The sequence below is a fragment of the Lacerta agilis genome, chromosome 4 (assembly GCF_009819535.1).
Source record: "Lacerta agilis isolate rLacAgi1 chromosome 4, rLacAgi1.pri, whole genome shotgun sequence".
NCBI lineage: Eukaryota > Metazoa > Chordata > Lepidosauria > Squamata > Lacertidae > Lacerta > Lacerta agilis.
The window spans coordinates 59,009,363-59,036,101 of NC_046315.1; the positions used below are offsets into that span (position 1 = coordinate 59,009,363).

The 26,739-nt window shown below is 38.2% G+C and overlaps 1 protein-coding gene across 10 annotated transcripts in view; it reads left to right on the forward strand.

The window, feature by feature from the left end:
- DMD (dystrophin) overlaps nucleotides 1-26,739 on the forward strand; it is a 1,040,101-nt gene that overhangs the window by 978,529 nt on the left and 34,833 nt on the right. For all 10 annotated transcript variants that reach the window (XM_033147196.1, XM_033147200.1, XM_033147197.1 and 7 more), the window contains 8 exons: nucleotides 2,300-2,374; nucleotides 8,776-8,977; nucleotides 10,598-10,683; nucleotides 12,945-13,102; nucleotides 21,072-21,238; nucleotides 21,687-21,798; nucleotides 23,176-23,312; nucleotides 24,184-24,222. In XM_033147196.1, the coding sequence (XP_033003087.1) occupies nucleotides 2,300-2,374; nucleotides 8,776-8,977; nucleotides 10,598-10,683; nucleotides 12,945-13,102; nucleotides 21,072-21,238; nucleotides 21,687-21,798; nucleotides 23,176-23,312; nucleotides 24,184-24,222 (976 nt within the window). The remainder of the gene's footprint in view (nucleotides 1-2,299; nucleotides 2,375-8,775; nucleotides 8,978-10,597; nucleotides 10,684-12,944; nucleotides 13,103-21,071; nucleotides 21,239-21,686; nucleotides 21,799-23,175; nucleotides 23,313-24,183; nucleotides 24,223-26,739) is intronic.

The window sequence follows — 26,739 nt, forward strand, 5'->3', positions numbered from 1 at the left end:
AATGGGTGCCTTTCTGCTGCATAATTCAAGCACTATCAAATTAGCTAATTTTACTGGCAACTTCTAATTAAAAAAGAGATCCAAATTGTGAATGTTTTGTTAAGAAAAACATTTCATTGAAAAATGCTAATGGGAGGGAAGTGGATAGAAGTTGAGGGTTGTTACGCTGTAGCTGCATGTAGCAAAGAGCTATGAGTGGTGGGTGCACTGTGTGGGGAAATGTCTTCAGCAGGAATGGGGTAGGTGAACTTGGAGCTTGTACATGCTGTAGTATCCATGTAATAAGGGTATTACTAATCCAAATATGCCAACTAATTGCTGTTTTTGTATAAAGTTTTACTGAGTTTAGCTCTCCTCCTAAAATTATCATTTACATTACTTAAAGAGCATTGAAATGCTTTTTTTTCTTTCACCAGATGCTATTTATATGTTAATCCGTATTATCTCACTTCTCTTTCTCATTTGTAACATAGTATTCTTGCTTCTTCCCTCTGTCCTTAATTAAAGCATTCTTTTTTTTACACATCTGCACAATGAAACTGCAGTCACAGTGCCTTAGCAAAAGAGTTCTTTATTAATTTGCTTTCATGATAGATTTATTGTCTATGGGATTGTTTAAGTACCATAGTTTATTCTAACCCACATGAAGGTTTGTGAGGCACTTTCTATTATGGTGAGGCAGATCTGGCAGGAAGGAACAATGCCGAAACAATACACTAATGAGCAGCCTATTTAAAAGGTGCATGGAAGTCTGTAACAGGAATACAGCAAATACATAATGAAGGCCAGTAGTATTAACAAGATAAGATATTTTAGCAGACATTCAAAATGAATATTCCAAAAGCTGCAGTCTAGATATTGTGATGCTTGTCTATTTGACAGCGAAATGGTGATATGAAGTGAGTTTTTTGCTACTCCTTAAAAAAATAAAAATAAAAGGTGGGCAGGAGAGTACTGTATCTCTGGGTGCTCAACTCTTCCATGGGAGTTTTCTGCACTTTCCAGAATATTTACCAGACATGAGAAATGGAGGGAAAGTCAGAAGTGAAAATAACATTTTTTTGTGTGTGGTGCCTAATCAGGATTGATTTGCAAGGCTTTCTTTGTGAATGCTAGTGTCAGGTGTGATGGTGCAACTTCAAAGGCTAGCACCTTTTATTTTTGCTCTGTCCCCATGAAAAGAACCAGTGTCTACAAGGCAAGGAGAAACATGCACCAGATCTAGAGGCACATTTCTGTATATGTTTTGGCACATTCACCCCTGAGATGCAAGATGAGGCCCCGTTCAAAAGTGGGCTGTAGCATAGAGGCATGGTGGTAACAAAAGGCCACCTGCCTGCATTCCACCCCATGCTGAAGCATAAAGGGGCTCACTGGGTTTATTTTGGAGCTTATATATTTGTTGTTTTTAAATGGAAGTGGGATGAATAAATATTTTAATAAAGATGTTGTGGTGCTTCTGTTCTCAACCCATCTTTACTTGGGCGAGATCCCATTCTGTCCCCGTTCATTGTAACTTCAAAGGGGCACCTTAACTGCTCAGTTATTAAGTGAAGCGAAATGGTAGGCTTGGGAGGAACAAAAGTAGGTGAAAGTGGCGCTGGCTTTGGCTCTTTATAAAGCTGCATTGTTCTCTGGTGCATCACAGGTTTAGTTCCTACATGCAAACCCTGGCAGAAGTCGCTCCCTCCCTCCCTTCTCTGTGTCTATCTTTTTTCCTCCCTTAAGTCCTTCTCTTTTTCCCTTTTCAAGTACTCTTTACAAAAAGCCTGCCAATCCCAAGACGAAGGAGGGTGGTGGGGGAAAGGAATATTTTCTAATTCATATCTTTAAAGTAACAACACTTTAGTTTTGCAATAGTACTATGCATCATTTTGGCCATAATCCAGCCAAACCAAAAAAAACATTTTAATCCCATGAATTTCAACAGGAAAAAGTTTAGGAGGTGCTTAAATCTCCCTTGAAATTACTGACACAGCGCAATCTTATACATGTCCACTGAGAATTGAACCATGTTGAGTTCAGTGGGACTTGCTCCTAGTTAAGTAGGTATAGGTTTGCAGCCTTAATGGTACTTAACTTTGGCTGGTTTCTGTCCTTTATGTGTGAAGCATATCACATGAGAGCAGTGTTGTTAATATTAAGGATAGCCTTTTCGTGGTTACTGGTTTAATTCCTCACATTTAAAATGAAAATATTTTAAGTTCTTATTTAAAGCAAATCTTTAGTTTATCTGTTCACCAAATACTGTTCCATTGCATCTTCTCTCACCCCTTTTTTTCTTTCATTCACCTCTTAGCTGACTTGAACAATGTTAGATTCTCAGCATACAGAACTGCTATGAAGCTCCGAAGACTACAGAAAGCTCTCTGTTGTGAGTATTTTACTAAACTTTCATTTTTTGTGTATGTACTTCAGAAACATACAATTCAAAAATTGTGATGAGATAAGTAGCCTTGAGTCCTGTCAGGGAAAAGGTAGGGTATAAATAAATATTTAATAATAATAATAATAATGCTTCATTGTTAGTTTTCCCCATATTGCTCCCCCATCCCTTATACTGTTCATTTTCAGGCTTGTACCCAGAATATGACTCTAGGAAAAACCATTGTTTAAATAGGAGTTTTGTGAAAGAAAAACAAAACAAAACAAAACAAAACATTTATCCACCTTTTCCTGAAAGGAATGCAAGGTGGAATACATTATTCTCCCTCTCTCCATTTTATCGCCTCAACAATTTTGTGAGGTAGGTCAGGGAAATCTTTTTAAATAAAAACAACAACAGGGAAATGTTATGAGCCTCAGTGAAATTTCCTCTTAATTTGGATATGGAAACATTTTAAAGGGAAGTTGCACACCATAGTTTCTTTTATTTTTTTCCATTTGAAAATTGTTTTCAGTTTGCTTATTAAACTTGACAGTTTTGGTTTCTGTTCTGTTGAAGATGTAGTTGAAAACCCTCTGAATCATAGATCTTGCTTCTGGAAATACATATGTTCTAAGAAATGTCTGGTTGCTAACATCATTATATGAAAATATGCAAAATGCATACACATAAATACATGGCTTTCAGGAGGAAGACCAGAGACAAAAATGACTTTAAAATAAACAGAATAACACCATCAGAATGAAATAAAAGCTTCCCCCCTTTCAATTATATATCTCATATGCAGGGCTTTTTTCAGCTTTTTCCCGACACCTCTCAGGTGGGCACCATTGCCATTCTAAGAGGATGAGGGAAGTGTTCATGGTGAGTTCCGGCACCTATTTTTTCTAGAAAAATAGCACTGCATATGAAAGCCAAAATGCACAGTAATAATAATAATATTGAAGAGTTTCTAACTAGACTGTGGGCTTTGAAACTAACTGAAGGTTTGTGATAACTGCTAATGAATGTTGGTATTTCTGTACTTTCATTGTCATCTAGAGGGTGGTACCCAAAGCTGTCTGTGTGTGAATGGAATGGACTCCCACTTATAAAATGGAATGGACTCCCACTTCAGCTTCCCCTCTTCCCTCACAGCACCCCTGATGCTCCCTCAAAAGGGACTCCAAAGGATTGGGTGACCATCTAGAGGGTGCTTCGGGAGCTGCTGTAGGGAAGAGGGGCAAGTGAAGCCCCATTATGTGAGTGGAAGTCTATTTGTGCAACACTGAAGGCTGCAGTAAGCTTATAAAGCAAAACCTTTTTCTGAATTTTGGTATCTCATATTGTTATGAATCTGTGGCCGTAAGACTTAATTAAGGTTGGGTTGTTAGAACTGGGAAATGGCCAAACTCATGTGTATTTAAGGTGGTCCCAAGTGTGTGTGAGGGTGCAGTAAGAGGTGTGGTGGGCCCACAGGTACGTCTTTTTATTAGCATATGTGAAAGCTAATTAAAGCAGGCCGACACTTTAAATTGTGACCCTTCCTTAGGAAATTTACATAAGTTAGGTGCTAATTAAGTCAGACAAGCTTCCCTGAGATGATAGCCTGGTGAGCAGATAAACCATTAGGAAGTACAGAGCTCAAAGGGGCTAGGTGTGAAAAGTTTATTCAGGGGATAAGAATGTAGGGTTTAGAGTGGCAGGGAGGAGTTAAGGAATAGAGTTACTAAGCAGTGGGGTGGAGAAAGAGTTAAAAAAAAAAAAGAATGCTGATGTCTGCTTTGAACCCAATGCTTTGGCTATGGGCTCTTGGAATGTAATGCTGCAGATCCCTCTATTGGATACAGGTTATATATGTGTGTGTCAATAAACCATGTATCATAAAGACACCGCAGGCTCTGTTGTGCCTCATTGAAGGGGAACACAGACCTGGTACTCCTGGAATCGTAACACAGCTCTGAGATTGGGATGATGTGTAACAATTTAAACACTCCAGGGGCTATGCGTAAGCAACTGTTTTACATAGGTGTAAAAATAAAAGGGGGCGGGACTGATGCAGCTGATTATAGCATTAACTGAGGCAGTTCTGAATGCAGTACAGTCTATTTCACTGGCAAGTGTAAAAATGTACTGGTGGTATGCTGTGGCAAGTCATATATAAATTATTGTAAAAAAAGTGAGTCTGTGGGAATGTAAAGCTGTACAAATTACTTGGTTTATTTAAGATGGATATGTGTGTGTTTCATACCACTCCTCCTTCAAGCAATTGTAATAACTTTACAGCATAATTTGTCTTCACTCGCAAGTTTAGTTATGGCCAAGTCATGTTTTTGCCATTCCGGATGTTCTTATTAAACATGCATTGCCACCTCTGCTAAATACCTAAGCCTATTGTTCATGCCTGCTTCAAAGGGAGTTGTTTGATATGGCTGGCTAACAATGTTTGCTCTCCAAGGAATTATACTTCCAAAGTAAGAAGCACAAAGCTAGGGTTGCCATATTTTGAAGAGCAGAGAAGGTGACACATTTGCCAACTTCTACGTTTAACTACTTTAACTATTTTAACTACTTTTAACTCTCATTTTAAATACCCCTATTACAGTGGTACCTCAGGTTACAAACACTTCAGGTTACACGTTTTCAGGTTGCGGACCGCGGGAAACCCGGAAGTACCGGAAAGGGCTATTTCCGGGTTTCGCCACTCGCACATGCGCAGAAGCGCCAAATCGCATCACGCGCGTGCGTAGACACAGCACCGCAGGTTACAAATGCTGCTGCGGGTTACGGACTTGCCTCAGTCACGGATTACGTCCGCAACCCGAGGTTCCACTGTATATGTTGGCTATAGAAGCTGTGATATATTGCTAGTAGCAATGTTCTTAACTTTCAACAACAAATACTTTTAACCCAACTTAGTTGCTGTTAATGGATTTCCAGTAGCATAATTGTTTTAATCTTGAATTGTTGATATAGGGAAAGGAAGAAAGATACAACACTCCTTAGAAAGTTAGGAGTATTAATTAAAAAGAACACTTGTTTACTTGAGGAGATTATGGCTGCAATCCTATACACAGCTGGGAATAAGCCCCATTGAACTCATTGGGGCTTACTTTTACATGGACATGTAGAGGATTGCACTGCATGACTGTAGTTTTATTTGCACTTACTTGGAAGTAAGACCTATTAAACTCACTGGGAATTAGAAGAAAGCATGCATAAAAAATTAGAAGAAAGCATGCATAAAATACTGCTGCTATTTATATTTAAATTAATTAAAGCCACCAGGCTACTAATTGCTCTAATCTAGGCACCAAATAAAAACATGCAAAAATAAATAAATTCCAGTTTCTGTTCTGTATCAAAAAGTTTTGGGTGGGAATATATAATTGCATGTTAACATTAAATGAAATTTGAACAACTTGTCAAATGAGTTTTAGGGATATTACCACAAATGATTTTTTTTTAATTAAACATATTGTATCCAGCCTTTTCCAGTAGAGCTCAAGGCAGCTAATAGCAATAAAATTTAAATCATCATAACTTTAATTTAGAATTAGCTATCTATAATGGGTTGTGGTTAGAGTAAACCCATTAAAACCAATAGGATTTAAGGTAATCATGTTCTCAGAGTATGACAATACATTAAACCCACAATTTACACTTGGGTTCTACTGTAGGGCCAAAATCACATATAATCAAACCCATTTTGTTCAGTGGAGGGTGAGATTACCAAAGTCATTTTTTCCAGAACCCTGACCCTTTTGATATTTTTTGCCACACACGTAAAGCTGAATACACACAAGTTAAATGTGCATAAGTTACAGTCTTACTGTACATTAAGATAAGATACTTAGGCTGCCATTCTCCCAGCCCAGCTGGGCCTCAAAGTGTGGAGGGGACCACTGCATCTATAGCCCTGCCATGTATGGTTGCCAGGGCTGACAGATTGCTGTGCCAGTCTAGACCTGGTTCAGCAATTGGATATAAATCAGGCCTAATGCTATCACGGGTCACGGATGGCGCTGTGGTCTAAACCACAGAGCCTAGGGCTTGCCGATCAGAAGGCTGGTGGTTTGAATCCTCGCGATGGGGTGAGCTCCCGTTGCTCGGTCCCTGCTCCTGCCAACCTAGCAGTTCGAAAGCATGCAGTGCAAGTAGATAACTAGGTACTGCTCTGGCAGGAAGGTAAACGGTGTTTCCATGCACTGCTCTAGTTCGCCAGAAGTGGCTTAGTCATGCTGGCCACATGACCCGGAAGCTGTACACCGGCTCCCTCGGTCAGTAACACGAGATGAGCACTGCAACCCCAGAGTCGTCCGCAACTGGACCTAATGGTCAGGAGTCCAACTGAAGCAGGGCTGGCTTTGCCTCACATCCTTCCTGCCTCTGGAAAGCCCTATTTATGGTTTTTGTGCTGGCCTGGTGAGGGGATTGTCCACTTCTGCATGTCCACACATGTGCTGGGCAGAAAGGGGAAGTTCATAACAGAAGGCAGAGCTCCATAGTGGCATCACTCCAAAGGCGACGGCAACAGGAGGCAAACAGAGGCTGACAAGAAACTTCTGCCCAATCCATACGCCCTTGCCCCAATCTGACACAAAGGGGATTTGGATTGCTCAGCCAGTCATACTACTGCAATCCTGAAGTCTGCACACCTGTAGTACAGTGGTACAGTCTGCACACCTGTAGTACAGTGGTACTTCGGGTTAAGTACACTTCAGGTTAAGTACGCTTCAGGTTAAGAACTCTGCTTAAGAACAGAAATAGTGCTCTGGTGGCGCAGCGGCAGCAGGAGGTCCCATTAGCTAAAGTGGTGCTTCAGGTTAAGTACGCTTCAGGTTAAGAATGGACCTCCGGAATGAATTAAGTACTTAACCCGAAGTACCACTGTACATAGCAATAACCTGGATGGGTGGGGGGTTGGAGGGGGAGTGCAAGATATTACAATAATCTGTCATTGTTAGTGATTCTGGCCATGATTCAGAAGATTCTTTTGTGTGGGTGTAATGGTTCCTACATGTTTGTGGAGCTTTCTGTCACCTTGCATGGAAGGCCATCAAACACATGAATGAATGTGGGTTGGGACTGGGATAGTAACCACTTCCATGCATTGAAGGTCACATTTTACACTGGGCCTACTGTAGGATTCTTCCACACAATCTCATACCTTCCATTTCTTCCAGGTATGATTTTCATAGAGAGAGCCTACATACATTCAGGAACTGTAAATTCATGGAGATTGGGATGTCAGACTAGTGGATTCAATTTGAACACCCTACCGTGCATTAATTTGTCTGGTAGATGACCATTTGCACAGGGGTTGTATAGTTTTTGCTCTTATATATTCCACAACTAGTGTGGCAATATGCTCAAGAGCTGCCATATCAACTGTGGGACTTTTGTCAGTGAAAACTACAAGACTGCCTCAGTTGTGTTTGTTGTTAGTTGCCTTGTACAGAAAAAAGGTTAATTGTCATTAGGGGCCCCTAAATTTGTTCAGCCACAGTGCAAAAGTACCACTTAAAATATTTTTAAATTAAGTTCATCAAACCAATCCAAACCGGATTGGATTTTTTTAAAAGTTCAGAGTTAAGACACTGGAAAGCGCACTTTTAAAATATGATATAAAGGTGGAGAGATGTGCTCTGCCACTTCTAATAGATGTATCTATTTTCTGTATACTTAAAAGTATCCAATTAAGCTAAACTGTATAGCATAATGCCTTATTATGCATGCTTCTGTGAAAGAGGGGTTTCATAATGTTTGGGAGAGGTACAGGGTTCTGATCGAAGAGTACAGTTGTGTTGTAGTTATTCATTCAGTAATTCTCTGAAGAAAATGTATTTTCACACTATTGCTTAGTAGATATGCTAGTGGTGTTTCATGCAAGTTAAAAAAAAACCCATTAACCACTTTCAAGGCACTGTCATTTATTGGCATGGAAAACATTTCCAAAAGAGAATAACCTCTGTTTATTTGTAGGTGCATATACAATTAGGCTGCCACCCATTCCTTGAGGAGTTCACTTCATTATCATTTATTCATTCTCTCAGAAGAGCTGAACACTCAGCCTTAAGCTCCATGTTAAAAAGTATTTTACTGCATTTCCAATTTGGCGAATAAATTTGTATTAAAGGATCTTTGCCTGATCCAAGGGGAGGAACCATTTTTTTTTAAGACAAGTAACATGTTATGCCATTGAACTAGAACTAGATCATACCTAAATAGAGAAAATCCATTAGTGACTATATAATACTAAAAATGCAACATGAAAGCTACATTTTAAAGCTAATACACTATTGGTCAAGTCCGACACATTAAGGCTGTTTCTTATTAGGATTGTTGTTTTTATTCCGACACATTAAGGCTGTTTCTTATTAGGATTGTTGTTTTTATTCCTTGTACAGTGGATCTCCTGAGTCTGTCTGCTGCATGTGATGCCTTGGACCAGCACAACCTCAAACAGAATGACCAGCCAATGGATATACTTCAGATCATCAACTGCTTGACTACCATTTATGATCGACTCGAGCAAGAGCACAATAACCTAGTCAACGTCCCTCTCTGTGTGGACATGTGCCTCAACTGGCTTTTGAATGTTTATGACACGTATGTGCGGGTAGACTTCAGTGACACTTGCTTATAATGAACTTTTGTCCTTGCTAGAAAAATGAATGGCTCAGAGCTGGCAAGCTGGTGATCAGAGCGCAAGTTTAATACAAGCTAATAGTTTAAAGGCTATTCAGCAAATACTTTGGTTAGTTTTGGAGGCCTGTGCAGTTCTGTTATGAAATGTGAAACTGGGAAACGACAGATTTAAATAGAATGTCCTATATAATTGGGGTCAGCTTCTCTCTCATTTGTTAAATCATCTAGTAGGCCCTTCAGGGTTCTTGTTTGTTTGTTTGTTTTTGGTCTGGTATATGCTATCAGAGTATTTACCATGGCATGGTCAAAATTGTCTTTTTTCATGAGAAGCCACATCACATAAAAAGCTGTTTTATGGGCAAATAACATATTGTCAGTTCATTTCAAAGAACACAACTAACTGGTTTTAGTTTAATTAAAGGAAAATCTTCAGTTAAGGAAATGGTTTGCAGCATTGGAATTCTTCCGGATCCCAACAATTTTTCATCAAGTTTTAATTAAGATAATCATGGACTGCTAAATTTTGTATTAGGAACTGCTGGTATCTCCAGCAGTATCCTCTGGAGCTACAAATTTTCTTCCTTTCCAAAATCTGCCCCAGTTCTAGTTTTGTTGTAATGTTATGATAGTCTATCTCAATTTTATTGTGTTTTGTTTAATCTGTAGGTGCAAAGAGGATGTCTATTAGTTCCTGAAATCATTGCTTTATAGAATTCAGTTGATGTAATGGTTTATTTCTACCAAATATAAATGTAATTTTGTATTTCAGCACAATATGTCTTTTATGACAGGAGGCAAGGGCAACTCCAAAGTATTATAAAAACACTTTTTGTGATTTGTTTGTTTCCCGCCCTTCACCCTAAGGTCCAACAGCAGGTGACAGTGTTAAAGCAAAATTTTAAAACAACTTCTAACCATAAAAACAATAACATAAAATAAAATTATATATTTAAGTAGGCATTTAAGAGAGCCAGTGTGGTGTAGTGGTTAAGAGCGGTAGTCCCGTAATCTGGTGAACCGGGTTCGTGTCTCCGCTCTTCCACATGCAGCTGCTGGGTGACCTTGGGCTAGTCACACTTCTCTGAAGTCTCTCAGCCCCACTCACCTCACAGAGTGTTTGTTTTGGGTGAGAAAGGGAAAGGAGAATGTTAGCCGCTTTGAGACTCCTTCGGGTAGTGAAAAGCAGGATATCAAATCCAAACTCTTCTTCTACTACTACTATGCATTTTCATATTAAAAACAATGACATAGCCATGGGATAGGATTTCTAAAACTTAAAAGACTACTGGACTGCTGTTTAGCATAGCCTACATTTGTGAATTGCGTGGCATATGGAGAAACAAAATAAGTCCTAATTCTGAAATTTAAAAGTTTGTGAAGCTTTGCTTATCTAATAACAGCTACCCTTTTGTAGAGTTATAATCTACTAGTTTTGTAGGGCTTTTCCATTCCTTTTGAGTTTTTTCTTAACTTCTAAGATATTCATTGATGCATTTAGAAGTAGCAAATATTAATTGCATGTTTAATTCACATATTTGACTGTATTATTTTTCTCCTTTTCCTGTGATTTAATTTCAATAGGGGTCGAACAGGAAGGATTCGTGTCCTCTCTTTTAAAACTGGTGTTATTTCCCTCTGTAAAGCACATTTAGAAGATAAATACAGATGTAAGTCAAGTTGCAGTGTTTGTTTTTTCGCTGTTTACTACAGAAATGCAGCATTTAGAAGCAGCAAATACTTGTTTCGTAGCTCCTTGCATATTCTAAACATTCCCCTTTACTTTTCAATTTTTAAGCAAACAGGTATTTCCAAGGGATGATACTCAACTAAGTTTTTGCCCAGAGCAGGCATTGAAACTAACAGACTTAGCTTCATCACGTTCATTAATTTCAGTGGATCTACTCTGAGTAAAACTTAACTGAATACCACCCAAGTTATTATGCTTTTCCTACTGCATTATATTTTCTATGAAAATTGATTGCAGTTGTGAGTCATCCATTAAATCCTTCACCTGAAATAATTCTTGGAGTGCAGACTCAAAAATCTAATTGGCACAAGGAAGCAGGTGTGCGGTTCACTGAAGTCCCACTGTGCTGTTTTACGTGCCCCAACTTTCAGGAAGGGCAGTCTGCAAAGGAGACTGACAGAAACATCCACTGAGTGGAGTTGTACTCACATGACATAGCAACCAGCAGAAATCCCCCAGGAATGATCTCCAGAGCAGCATGAGAGGTAGCACATGAAGGGGAAATTGCTGAAAATTGCCTCTCCTTCTGCTGGTGGGAGTGTCATGTGAGTGACTTACGTTATTCCAAAAATTACATTGTTGAGTGAAATCAGGGCATGTAAGGTATATTCCATCCTCCTAAATTTTGGAATCTACCATTCTGCTTAAATACATTGTCTTAGAAAAGTGTCCTAACACTTAGGATAAGATAGAATCAGAAAATTCTTATTGAGACTGGCTTGATCTGTCCTTCAAAAGAAACGGGAGTGAGATTTCTCAGAAGATCCCAGTAGTTCAGGGATGGGAAAGCTTTGGCCCTCCAGATGTTGCTGGACTACAACTCCCATCAGTCCTAGCCAGGGTGGTCAATGGTAATGAGTGATGGAAGTTGTAGTCCTGCAATATCTTAGATAAATATGTAATGCTGCGGCAGGAAGGTAAAAGGCGTTTCTGTGCACTCTAGTTTCCATCACGGTGTCCCATTGCGCCCGAAGTGGTTTATTCATGCTGGCCACATGACCTGGAAAGCCGTCTGTGGACAAAAGCCAGCTCCCTCGGCCTGAAAGCGAGATGAGCACCACACCTCATCGTCATCTTTGACAAGACTTAACCATCCAGGGGTCCTTTACCTTTATACTTATTATGACACGGATGCCAATTATTATTTGCATTGTGTTTCCTTGTGGTGGTCTTATCATTCCTAAAAGTTGAGCAACACATGATAACTCTGAAACTCTCGCAGCCTGATAACATCAATTCTCCTGCCAAGATACTCTCTACAACTATGATGGGAATGGAAAGTGCCCCTTGATGATGTAAACTAAGATCAGTTTGGCCAAACTGCGAGAGGCAGTGAAGGATAGGCGTGCCTGGCGTACTCTGGTCCATGGGGTCACGAAGAGTCGGACACGACTGAACGACTGAACAACAACATATAACTCATTTGCAGTAAATTAAATTTACATGTAGTACAATTCCTGGTATTAACATTTCCTGTGGGCAACATGGTTCTGTAATGCAGAACTCTTTTTCTTTCTTCCAAATATATTATTGGATTCCCAATGCCAAGCTTTTGGGTTTTTTCAACTCTTGATGCAAATCAGAGTTTGGAAATCCCGTTTGCAGGCATATATCACTGTGGATTTTTTTTGGTAACTTCATTCTTTTATTCTGATTGTGAACATCTTGGCATGCAAGTTATTCCTATTCACTTCTGTGACAAAAATCTTAAAAACATGTATATACTTAAAGCATTTCCTCACAAATTTGTTACCTATATAGGATATTGTGCACTAGCAGCAATAAAATTTTTGTCTACTTTCTTGGCCCAAACAGTGTTGATTTCTAATGGTATTCTAAAAATGATTTGAGTAACTTTACAGTTCTCAGCTTTGACAGTTATATATTTCTGACAGTCATTATTTAACTTATTCTTGGACTTCCTTGCTTTTGTTTTGGATTATGTGAGTTACAGTGTAATAGTAATTGGCTACAAACAAAATCTGATTCAAAATAGTTATTTCAGAATTGTCTACTAGAGAAGGTCAAACCACTAAATAACCAAAAATTGTGAACAAACCTAATGAAAACTCTCAGCCATTTATTTGTGTTTCTGTCAGCAAATTTGTTTATATGTATTATACAGTTGATAGTTTCTATTGTTTTAATGGATTTTGCTATACATCTTTCTTCTGCCTCCAGATCTGTTCAAACAGGTAGCCAGTCCCACTGGATTCTGTGACCAGCGTCGTCTAGGCCTCCTCCTGCATGACTCTATTCAGATTCCAAGACAGCTGGGGGAAGTTGCTTCTTTTGGTGGCAGTAATATTGAACCCAGTGTTAGGAGCTGCTTTCAGTTTGTAAGTATACTTCTGCTTATTGCTATTTGTTTTTTTTAATTCAAATGTTATGCAGGGTAAATAAACTCAGGCAATAAGTGTGGAGATCAGAGTATGTATGTATGTATGTTTGTTTGTTTAATATTTAGTTTATTGAAACATTTTATTGGATAGGGCCAGTCAGTCAGAATATGGCAACTCTGCACTCCAAATTGACATATTTAATCTGGTGGATTAAATGTAAAATGCATCAAATAAAGAATGGTGTTGGGAACAAGACCTGTCCAATTTTATCTATTATTTCCATTCTTGCCCTGCCTTTCAACCCAAAGGTCCACAAAATTGATTACAATCAAATTACATTTAAATGGTTTTTTTTTTTTTACAACTAATCTAAAACTGTAGAGTCATTGGCATGAGTAGTGAGGAAAATGTGACACCACATCTCAAAGGCCTTCTAGTATAGCATAGTATAGTATAGTATAGTATTTTAACTTGCATTTTTGAGTCACCCTGCATACTTCCTGAAGGAGAACATTCAAAAATATGCCTCACTCCTAGTAGATGTCAATCTTGCTTCTAACACTGCAAAGCCTGAAGCAAATAGGGGGAAAGTTCAGATAGGAGATAGCAGATAGCATGGCAATATACCTTGGCTTCTGACACTTTAACATCTTAAAGAACTTTCAGTTTGGCTCAGAAACTAAGCATCAGCCAGTGAAATATCTGAATTGCCATTAAGTCATCCGGCAAGTCATCCATGGTTCTGCAGCAGCACAAGGGAAGTAAGCGGGGATTTTAAGTTGGTTTTTCAAATTCAAATACATTTTGTTTTAAATGAAAGATCAAGTATATTTTTCCATGGCCGTTAAGGGAAAATTGAGGAACAGCAACAGTTACTTTGGCAAAGTATGTTTAGAAAGTCCTGAAGACAGAGGTCTGCAGTGGGAGAAAAAAACAACTCATTAAACTGAAGGAATAATAAACTGAAGGGACAGAATTAGCATTTCAGAGAAGTATCAGAAGAGTTCATTATTTTATGACCTCTCTTTTAAAAAATGCTAAGAAGGGTCTGTCTGGTCAATGCAATTCACAATGTGAGGCAAAAATAACTTTTGTCTTTGTAATTGAAAGGGTCACTGGAGGGAAAACTCTTCCTCCTCAAGTTTTAAATTCCCACTTCAAATGTTAGACCACACTATGCATGATAAAAGAGGTTTTCTCCCTCAAAGTGATCCACTGTGCATTTCAAGAATGTATATCCCTCCCATTGTGTTCCTTCGGCATGGAAATAGACCTTGTGAGTGACCTCACTCAAACATCATTAATCAATTTGCAGGCCTCTTTTCATGCTACTTAAAGGTTAACGTATTGTTTTGTAGAACGAAGTAAGGGGTCTTCACTTATGATGGCCATAATTAGTTGAGGTTTAAATACAGTATAACATAATATACTATTTTTAATATTACATTTTTTCAAAAATTAAATAAATATTGGCTACCCACAGGTTTAAAATTCAGGTCAGTTTGGTTCCTGATGCTATATACTGGGTTGTACCAGTACTTAGTTATACTTAGAGCTAATTGGTCTTTTGGGCCCAACATGCAGATTGATAAATAGACATAAATATTGCTGTTTATTGCTTATATCACATATGTCAACTACACCCATTCATGGAAAACAACCATCTTGCTGCTACCCTCCTATAGCAGACTTTGCATAGCCCCATCTAAGACGTTTTGAAAGTTCTAGCTGTATGAAGTGTTACAGCCTAAGGTAGAAGGAAGGAACATATTGAACCTGTTTGGCAGCGGGTGTATTCTGTTGCTAATGAAGTTAGCTGTTAGTTAGTTGCATTAAGCTTCCAGGCCCAATTCAATGTCCTAGTTTAAAGAGAAAGTGACAGACACTTTATGGCCAGGGCTCTATATACTTCAGAAACATCTGAATTTAAAAAACCTTTCAGAACAGCCCTCTTCAGAAACCTCACTATTTGAGAAGTGAGAAGTAGGGAAAGGGACTTGTCTCAAAAGTTCTGGATTCCTTTTTTGACACATCTGCCAGTGTTTGTTTTTGCTGAGTATTATACAAAGGTTGTTTGTTTTCTGCTTTTAGTGAGTTTGTTATCTTTTTTTGTTTTAATTATTTTTTATATCTTTAAATGCTGTATATTTTGAATTGCATTTCATCAGTTATTATTGTGTTGTTTGAAATTTCTTCAACATGTATTTGCATTATTGAAAACATTTGTGCACTATACATTCTCTCTCTCTCTCTCTCTCTCTCTCACACACACACACACACACACACACACAAACTTCTCTTCACAAATCTAACTCAAGGACTTTTCATTATTAATGGAAATTGGCTGGAAGTGAGGTTTTTATGCTGACAACATCCCTGGTAATAATTTGCAGTCATTTCAGAGAGAGAATGAGAGAAAGAGAGAACCAGCAGCAAATGTACTGTATCAGAATCTGTTCTCCTGGTCTCAGTGGCTTAGGCATGCTGGCAACAACCTTGTCTGTCATGCACAGCAGCACAAAAATGTAATGTTTACTGTACCAGGAGATAACAAGGGGTGGTGAGGAAATCTCCCTGATCTTTGTTTGAAATGCAAGTCCTTGAAAGTAGTGGGGGAGGGAAGTCTTGTTCTGTCAACATGCATGTGCTCACAGCATTGGTGTTTGTAATACTCCCTTCAACTCCAGCAAAAAATGCTACAACTCCTACAAGTACATTCTTTGTCTGTAAGGAATGAGGTGGCTTTAAAAAAAAAACATAAAAAAACTTTGCCACTTTGAAATTATTTTTCTTCACACAAGCTTGAGGACTCATGCAGAGCCTAGGTTACAAACATTAAAAAGGATGTACAAAGAGTAGCTCTTGGGAGAAAATGAATGTGGAATATAAAATAGAACTTGACTTTGCTTATTCATTTATTTAGTTCTCTTTCTTTTATCCCCTCACAACACACAAAAAGCTGTGGCAATAACAACAGTTTAAGGTCAAAAGGTGAAATAAAAAGAGAGGACTATATGTAGGTATGGGAATTATACCTCATGTCTGTTGAACCTTGTCTGTTGAATGTCAGCTAAAAGATAAGACTTCTAGAGAAATATAGTGTTTATGCTGTTCAAACTTGGCACACAGATGGTGCCGACGAGAGGCTGTTCTGTTTTCAGCCTTGTGGTGGAACATGGTGAAAAAGACATTTCCTGAAATGTGGCTTATCTTACATCACACTCAGTGGTAGATCCCAAGCTTTTTAGGTCACTGGCCCTGATTTTAAACACTGCCTGAACACAGCTACAGTCCAACCAGATTTCTGGTTTCCTTAAACCTACTTTCCCCTATTTATAGACTCAGAAGCAGCATTCTGTAAAGTTGTTGTTTGACTATTACAATAATGTTGTGTTTTGCTTTCACAATGCAAACTTGTTTGCTTCAGAATACTTAGCTAGATGAACCAATTGTCTCAGTCATTCATTTATAATTTTATTTATATGCTGCTTTTCCATAAAAAAAATCATGCTCAAAGTGTTTTATAACAAAGAAAAGTTGAACACATTTAAAAAATAGTTGAACACTGCAAAACAATTTCATTGTAACATAATAAAACAACACAGTAGCAAATATAACATCACCCAAAATGACAGAAACATTCCAGTATTATAAATATGATTACATTAACAACATACAACAGGAAAAATGTAACGGGAGTGTGACAGTTTCACCTTTGTTTTAGAAATAGATATTTGGACAGGACTAGCAGATAGAAAGGAAGTCTGCTTTGCATCTACTACACTGCCATTATTTATCATTATTTAAGTCTTGGTTATCCTGTGTGTAGTAATATACAAATACCTTATTTAAGTGTTGTAAACAAAATCTGCCCTTATTATGGAGTAGGTTTGTAGGTTCTCCATCGGTAGGAGAAAATGACAGAGGCCAACCAGAGAATATTGAGAAGCAAAACAGCTAGTAAGCCTGATCTTTATTAAAGCTGTTGCAACAGGGTGCTCCCCTCACACACAAGAGATTGGAGGGAGGACCCATAACAAAGGTGTGCCTGCCCTTATATAGACATTTAAATTGCCAGCCCTAGAGTCCAAGACCACCCCCAGAAACATCATACATACATCACAGAAGGGGTTTAACCCAAGACCACCACCACCCCAGATACATCACAAAAAGGCAGTCTACAACAGAAATCTGAGCGCGTTATCTCCTGTCTGCCAGGTTATCTGATAATGCCTTATCTGATTGCCTTTCCTGGTAGTCTGGCCATTCCTTTGAGATGGTAATCACTTAATTCCTGAGACAATGGGAAGGTTCCCTCACCCCCTCCCTCCTTGTAGAGAAACATTTGGTCAGTTTGGAAGTCAAAATAGTTTCAGGACTGTCTTCCTGTGCTGCTTCAGACGTGGTTTATATATTTATGTACATATTTGCTTGGTACATTTATGAACATTTATTATATATATAAGACCTTAAAAATTTTTATTACATAAGGTAGATACAAGCCTCTGGACATTGTTTTTGTTTTTTTTTAAAGAGCACTTTACCAATATAAATTGAATCTCAGAATTTTAAAATAGTTTTAGTGTAATGTAGATTGAAATTAGGGAAGCAGGTGGCGCTATGGTCTAAACCACTGAGCCTAGGGCTTGCCGATCGGAAGGTCGGCGGTTCGAATCCCCATGACGGGGTGAGCTCCCATTGCTTGGTCCCAGATCCTACCAACCTAGCAGTTCGAAAGTGCAAGTAGATAAATAGGTACCGCTCTGGCGGGAAGGTAAACGACATTTCCGTGCGCTGCTCTGGTTTCACCAGAAGCTGCTTAGTCATGGTGGCCACATGACCCGGAAAAACTGTCTGCAGACAAACATTGGCTCCTTCGGTCAGTAAAGCGAGATGAGCGGCGCAACCCCTGAGTCGTTCGTGACTGGACATAACTGTCAGGGGTCCTTCGCCTTTTTTTAGATTGAAATTATTAGTATAAACTGATTTTTTTTTCATGGCTGACCATGGGACCTAAAAAAAGATAAACTTCAAACTATGCTGTTATCCTGATCTCTATCCATGTTTAAATGTATGAAAATGATCTAGAACATTGAGGGGGAGCAATATACTAATAGATAATTTAGAGCAGAAAAGAGAATAGGCTTTATAGCTTAAAAAATGGAGGCAAGCACAGTCTTGGTGAGTGGTTGCATGGGTTAACTTTTGTGATCTACTAAGATAATTTGGTACAATTTTATTGAAATCAGGAATTAACAAAATATGAGGTAAAGCAGACATATGTTACATTTTTTAGAAGGCAGTTTTTTCTTTTCTTTTTAGCATTACGTAACATAATGGTGAATATCCAACTTTCCTCTCCAAATGTTTTTTGGCATATGAATGCAAAAAAATCCCAACAAAAAACAACAGATGTTTAGAATTTAATAGGAATTTGAGTATTAGATTAACAAATTGTTATTTGCAAACTGGGAAATGCATTGTTAACTTTGTTCTATGATTTACAGTTTTATTGTGGCAGTTGCACAGAAATATGTTAAAGGGGGGGGGGTATTCACAGTTTGCTTTTGTTGTAGATTATTCCCTTATGTAAAACCCTTGGTTACTCTTTGGCTGGATTTAGAGATGATTAAAGAAATTGTAACAGCAGCTCAGGGAACAGTCAAGAACTATCTGTCCTTTGCTGTCTGACCCTGACAAGCTTTTCTCAATATGGCTTTAAATCTTCATGTAATATACTTCAGTCCTAGTTTTGGTGCAGTTTAATGCAATTAATCTCCAACAGGAGAGATAGTAGATAGTATAGATGTAGTGATCAGATAGACAACTGTCAAAACTGATAACAGCCAACAGAATTAAAATAGATGTGCAGAAGCTGGAGAACTGAAACATATCTTTGCATATGATAGGAGCCATTTCATCCATTCACTGTATTCCCATGTAAACTAAAAGCATCTGCAAATGGAGAGGTGAATGCTTTGAGCTGTTCATTCGTATTCTGTCTACAGTACACACTGCAGCATTTCAGTACAGAATCCATCTTTTTCATTCCAGAAATGGCATGTAAAAGGCTTGTGTGTGTTTGGATGAATTCAAATGACAAGAGCAGCTTATTGAAGATCATTGTCTAGCTAGTAACAGCACAAATTTCTAAAGTAAATCTTCACATGGCAATAAACAGCTCACCCACTCTCTGCAAAGAATTGCCTAATCAAAAGCATTCTAGTTGTTTTTGCAGAAGCACACACACACACAAGAGTCCTCAATAAATTTGTTTGGCATTCTTCAGTTTTGAAATAATGAAATATGTGCAAGTATTCAAATATCTAATTTAAAATTAATACAGCATAAAAAAGCAAATAATTCCTCTGTGAATTGTATATATGTGCCTCCCATTTTACCATAGTTATGACCTATTTGCAGTACTGCCCCTTATAGATTTTCACTTTGTTCTGTTTAAATTCTAATCTCTCCCCCTTGTCCCTCTGTCCCCATATTGCTATTTGCATACAGACATAGAACCATGCAGGGATAATTAAGTGATGGCTATGGACAAATGGCTGGATGCTTACTCAAGATAGCTGTGGTGTTGTGTAAATAGTTCCTGAGAGACTTCACATCTTCTACCCTTATGTGCCCGTGGCAATGCATAGACATCATAGATTTTGTAAAGTTTACTATCTGTGCACCTTTCAGAAAAGTTTACTGAATTAGCATATATAACAAGTAGTAGCAACCAAAAAATCCTCTCTTCAGTCAGATTAATGCAGTTTTAGGTCAGTTTACGGCATCCATTATTTTCTTATCACAGTTCTGTTTCATTTTATGTTTACAATTATTGGCAGAAAGAGAACTTTATAGCATGTGTGTGAGTCTATCCCCTAACTTTAGTTTAACCTTTTGATCACTGCTCTCTGTCATATCTTCTGTCTTAAAACACTGTAGATATTTACTATTATTTTTCCAAATAAAATTATTTGAACTGCTTGACAAGTCAGCATTATTATCTGGCTGCTTTGGGAGTGTTAACTTCACCAGTCTCATTTCGGATCAAGTAGCCAGTAGGTTTCAACTTAGAAATGTGTCACAATTTACATTTATTTGATCTGAGGGCTTAAAAATAAGTATGGTAGAGAAGACAGTGTATACTTTTGGCTGGACATAGATGGCTATTAAGATGCTAAAATAATTCTGAGGGCTTTTCACGGGTGAGAGAGAAGCCATAAAGTACTTAATTAGAATTCTTCCTTGATGAAATTAAGATTAAGGTGGATGGATAGTGACTAAAGAAGAAAGACTTTTGGAAAGCAAAGGAAGCCTAGATGACATGTACAGGTTGCAAATGAGGTATTAGTAAGGGGAAAGAAATGGAACTGGTTGCAAAATGATATTTATTACTGAAACAGGAGAAAGAGAATTAAGTAGTCCTTATATACTCTTCAGAATAATTCAGAAAAGAAACTGATCCTAGATGCATGTGTATGCTGAGATTTAAATGGAAGGAGAAAATGTTAAGGACACAATGAGCTACAGTATTTCATTTAGCACCAAGAAAAAAGAGCTAAAAGTTACTTTCAAGGGCAACAGTAAAGTCTGTATTAGTTTGCAAATGACCTAGGAATAATCCCAGTTGATGGGGAAACTGCTCTGTGTGGAAGATTTCCATGGAAGAATTCATGGATATGGGAAGGGTTCAAGTAGATCATCTTTTCACCTGCCAGTTCTCCCTTACAAATGCCCCCCACCCGCATTTATGGTTGGTTGGTTGGTTGGTTGGTTAGTTAGTTATAAAGGGATGGAAAAGGAATATATACGTGTGTGTGTGTGTGTGTGTGTGTGTGAACAAATGTGTCACCATCTGAAAATTAGATGAAGGAAGGGAAATATACTTTGTTGGAAAGGGGGAAATTACTGTAAAATGAAAGTTTTTCCTGTGTCCTGTAATGTAATCTCCTTTCTCTCATAGGCCAATAACAAGCCTGAAATTGAGGCAGCCCTTTTTCTGGATTGGATGAGACTTGAACCACAGTCCATGGTATGGCTGCCAGTTTTACATAGGGTGGCTGCTGCTGAAACTGCCAAACACCAAGCCAAGTGCAACATCTGTAAGGAGTGTCCAATAATTGGATTCAGGTACAGTATTATATTGCTGGTTTTTACCAGATGAACTAAATGCATCATCAATTACTACTCTTTGTAGAGCTCATATATGAGCACTGAATCCTTCCTTCCAGCACATAATATGGGTGTGCAGAGAAGGCACATGAATTAATTTCCTCATCTCCTTAACAGAAATGCTTGTTTAATATTCCTTCTGTTCTGTAAAAGTAATCATGTGTTTGGATACCTAAGACCATTAGAAGAACCAACCTGGATCAGACCAAGCATTGATCTTATTCAGCACTTTGCTCCCCCAGTCGCCAACTAGATACCTATCAAAAGCCCACAAGCAGCAGCCAGTCTAACTTCTCTAGGAGGGGAGTTCTTAATTCTGAGTGTAGCCACCGAAAAAGCTCTCCTCTTCATACCTGAAACAAAATTTGGTGCACGAGTGCTGAATTTGTATTTTCTTCTTCTCCAGGTACAGAAGTTTAAAGCACTTTAATTATGACATCTGCCAAAGCTGCTTCTTTTCTGGGCGAGTTGCAAAAGGTCATAAGATGCACTACCCAATGGTAGAATATTGTACACCGGTAAGTGACATCAGCGTCTCTGGAGAGAAGAGGGGCGGAAATCATTTGTTTGTGTAAGACAGTGGAGGCATTGTGCAGTATTCCTTTTTAAATTAAATCAACCTTCACAAAACTGATTTTTAAAGCATGAATATCTTGCTATATACAGTGAAAATAACAGGAATAAAGAATAATTGGAAGTTGCTAGTTATTATTTATATATTGCTGTGTCATAACAACTAAATCCATACTTTTCCAAGGTTGGCCAAAAGAGGAAACTGTGGTTCATTAAAGAATTCCTAGTTTATTGAGGCATGTCATAACAGGACTGTGTGCACAGACAAAAGGCTTATGTGTATCTCAGCTTATGAATTCAAGAGAAAATCATCCAAATGTGGGCAATAAATAAAAACCAGTAGTATACACCAGCTTTTAATCAAAGTTCTCAAGTGCTTTATTCTATCTATCTCTTTCCACCTAGACTTAAGATAATGATTGTACTGATATACATATCCAAGGAAGGGTGTAGTGAAAACATGTCTGAACAACTAGTGTGTATTTTTTTCCAAACTGAAGGGGGAAATCGTTAATCTTCAAAGTCATAAAGTGCATTAGCACTTTCTTCTAATGTAACTGGAGAGAATTGGATTATATAATATAGCCGACTGTCTCTACTTGCTTCTTCCTAGCAAATGAACAAAATCTTCCTTAAAAACGAATGTAATATATAGAGCAGTTTTGTAGAAGTGATTTTTTTGTTACCTTGTTGATAAGGTCAATAAAAAAATAAAAATCTGATAAATAGTATATTTGGTTATGGGGTGCATATTACGAGAATATGGTTTCACTATAAAGATGGAGATTATTCTCTTGCTACTTTTCTATTCTGTTTCTACTGTGACACAGCAACCTCCTGTACTACCTATTTTGCTGTGTTGGTACATGGCACGTACAAAATTCTGGGTTATCACAGACCTGGCAAACTTGTTTTTTGTAAATATTTAATGTGTACATTAACAGCCTCATGTTCATGAATACATTTTTTTGAACAAATTTGCTGATATATTGCAAATCGCTAGATCAGTGTTTTTCAACCACTGTTCCGCGGCACACTAGTGTGCCGCGAGATGTTGCCTGGTGTGCCGTGGGAAAAATTGAAAAATTACTTTATATATAGTCAACACAGGCACAGTGTTAATTTTTTTTAACATTTTCTAATGGTGGTGTGCCTCGTGATTTTTTTCATGAAACAAGTGTGCCTTTGCCCAAGAAAGGTTGAAAAACACTGCGCTAGATCATGGGAAGCAGAGGCGTAGCGAGCCACTTTATGGTTTGGTAGAAGAGGCCAAATATTTGGATTTCTCCCGTAAAGTGATACCATTAATATGTTGCTTCCAGACTACTTCAGGAGAAGATGTTCGTGACTTCGCCAAGGTATTGAAAAACAAATTCCGAACAAAAAGATACTTTGCAAAACACCCAAGAATGGGCTACCTGCCTGTACAAACAGTGTTGGAGGGAGACAACATGGAAACGTGAGTGAAGCAGATAAATATTTTTTTCATTTGATAAGTTCTTTGAGCTGCCCAGTTGGCACCTGATCCCTTTACTTCCTAACTGCATAACGCCACTTTCATTTCTTTCATTTTTGTTTATTTTCGTTGAAAGTAATATACAAGCTGACGTTTCAATTGCTATAAGTTAAACATGAACTAGTAAAAGAAAAATGCCTGTGAGCTTATTGGTTGCTTTGAAAGTGTTTAAAGTGGTTGTCATTTTGTGGCTCTCCAGATGTTGCTGGACAACAGCTTTCATCATTGGGTTGATAGGGGCTGGAGTCCAGCAACATCTGGGGATCCATAGATTCTCCATCCCTAAGATAAGCAGAAGTCAACATTCATTCACTTTCTCTTCATATGGAGAATACTTTTATCAGATATAGAACTGTTAGTAGAGCACGAGACTTAATTTCAGGGTTGTGAGTTTGAGTCCCACATTGGGCAAAAAAATCCTGCATTCCAGGGCGTTGGACTAAATTGCCCTATTGGTCCTTTCTAACTATGATGCTATGAATTATTAATTCTGTTTAATTTTAAATTTATACTGTAAACTTCCCACATTTTTCAATATTTCTTCCCATAGAGCTGATGACACAAAAATTATGTCTTGAGTTTTTCTTTTCTGCTAGTTAATAGTTACATGATTTAACAGCAATTGCACTACAGCTTGTTATCTCTCTCCTTCTCTTTAATATTTTATTTTGCATATTTTTGGCTGCTTTCCATGGACATTCATGTTGGTCTATTGGGTTTTCCTGTTTTTGGGTTTCTTTTTAACTTTCTGTAATTATTTTGCTGCTAAGTTTTTTCTGCCTCTCTCTTCACCTCCTCATTTTTTGTCTTGCAGTCCTGTTACTCTGATCAACTTCTGGCCAGTAGATTCTGCGTGAGTACTTTTGCCAAAGTGTGCTGCTATTGCTTCTGCTGTTGCATTCTCTCACTATTTGTTTTTAATTTCTGTTGAGTTTTGTTTTTTAACATATGTCCATTTCCCTCCTTCCTCCCCACCCGGTTAAAATTTAAAACAAAAATTTAGTCCAAGTCAATGGAATGGTATACCAGTAGGGTTTCCTGCACTTCATTAAATGTACATGACATTGTATTCAAAGTTACTGTCCATCAAAACTGAATCATATAAGTAATCTAAGTTAACTTCTATCTGAATCACAGAGATTTGGTTGCACAGTCCTACCTCATATGGAAGCATGCACATTAATATTTGAATTTCTGGATTAAAGTAGGCATCATTGGTTGGGAAACAAGCAACTTTGAGATTTGATTATTGTTTTTTTGGAGGGAAAGGAAACATGCCATTGATCTTACTTTTAAGGTCATTATTTAACATTATGTACACACAGTTGCCCTAGTCCAGATGTATGTGTGATCAAATGCACATTTGGCTATCTGGTACATGCATGCTCTCCCATTCATTGCAGTGGAGAAGCCAGATTGGCATCTGGGTTTTGGTGGGATCTGCCTTCAATGTAAATGAATGGAGAGGAGCTTGTAGATGGGCAGCGTCTGTGCATAAGTTCTGCTTCTGCCCTCCTAAGCGGTCACAAGATCCTGGTATATTGTAAGTGCAATTACAATGTATTACTGAGAATGAACACTACTTTTCAATACTGTCAGAGGTCTGGTTATGATCCATCCAAGACAAAGCATATTCCAATATTTTGTTTCAGTGGAGAGCGTTCCCTGCGTATAGATTCCTCCCACTGAAGTTTAATGGTTCTTTCATTAACCTTATTCAATTTAGGATGAATTGTGCCTGAAGTTTCAGGAACAAGATACTATTATTTCTCAACAGAAATGTCTTATTAATTTAAGGCTGCATGAATTCACTGACAACTTAGTTCAGTAATTGCAGATATGAATAACTATCCACTTTAGATAACTATCAGCTTGACATTGATGCTAACATAACTTTAAAATTGGTCTTAATTATTTGTTTGTGTTACTTAATTCATAAGTCTGCCAAATATTAGTGAAGGAGGAAGCCTAAAATTAGTCTATGAACACTACTAAAATTCTTCTGAAGAGTGTGGCTTCTGCCCTTTCCTTGCAAAGAGTGATTACTAAAATAAGCAGCTCTAAATCTACAATTCACAGTATATATTTGGAGCATACTGTTGTAAAGGCTAACTACATTCTCTCAGAAAGCAATCCTATAAATGTCCCACTGAAGTAAGTTCTGTTGAATTCAGTGGGCTTAAAAAGGTAAAGGGACCCCAGACCGTTAGGTCCAGTTGCAAACGACTCTGGGGTTGCGGCACTCATCTCGCTTTACTGGCCGAGGGAGCCGGCGTACAGCTTCCAGGTCATTGTCTAGGATTGCAAGCCTATAATATTAATGAATGAGCATCCTGGTTTTTGCTGCGTGTATTTGAAGAGCTGTGTAGACTGAATGCCAGTAAACACCTACTGCTAGGTCTGTGACCTGTTTTCTATTGGATACTCAACTACAAGTGAATTAAGAATAGCTTACATTTTTAGTGGTATCTGTAACAGTATGAAACATGATTTTTGGCTCACCTTTCTAGTCAAACCAACACCTGTGGTCACCAGGGCCTGGCTTTGCACTGCTCCAGCAGCAACCCCCCCTTCCTTATAGGAAAGGGTCACAGAAGGATGTTGGTTCAGTCACTGTGAGGCAAGGCACTTGGGGCACCTCAACATTTAAGTAGCCAAACACTCCTTAGATTTTCTTCAAACCTTGGAACTGGGGAGGGGGCTGGGATCACTTGAGGGCAGCAGGCTAGTATAGCAGGTACAGGGCACGCCACATGGCACTCATAGTTCTGGCCACTCCCCCTACCTCAGCATCTGCTGGCTAAGGCAGTTGCTTCACTCTGCCTCATCATAGGACCACCCCAGGGGAGGAAGGCTGATCACTTGTTTTTCTCACTCGAGGATGGGGAGCAAAAATATGAGAGCCTCACAGCATCTTCATTAAAATTCACGCAAAATAATTTTTGACAGTTATGGTATATGATGCCTATGAAGACATAATTAAACTTCATTATTTTTTACACAACAAAACATAAAAATATATTGGGTGGATGGCATCTGGCCTGCTGTCTGCATCCAGCCAGTCATTGTTTTCACCTAGCCCATGCAGTGCGCAGGGACTTTGATTTAAAACTATGAACAAACTATTTATTTGCAGATAGCAGGATAGAAGAGAAAATGAGCTGAATACATGTTTAAAATAGATTTCAGTGGATTCATTCTGAACCAAAAGTTGGTTTACCCTTGATTTCTACTATTATTGTATCTCTCCTTTTAGATTGAAATGTCCATATCAAACTACCTCTCTTTGTAGTCAGAGGCAACTCAGTATCTTGTTTCTTTTGTGGAATGTCCTGAGGTGACACAGGTTCCTTTTGGCTTTTATTTCTGT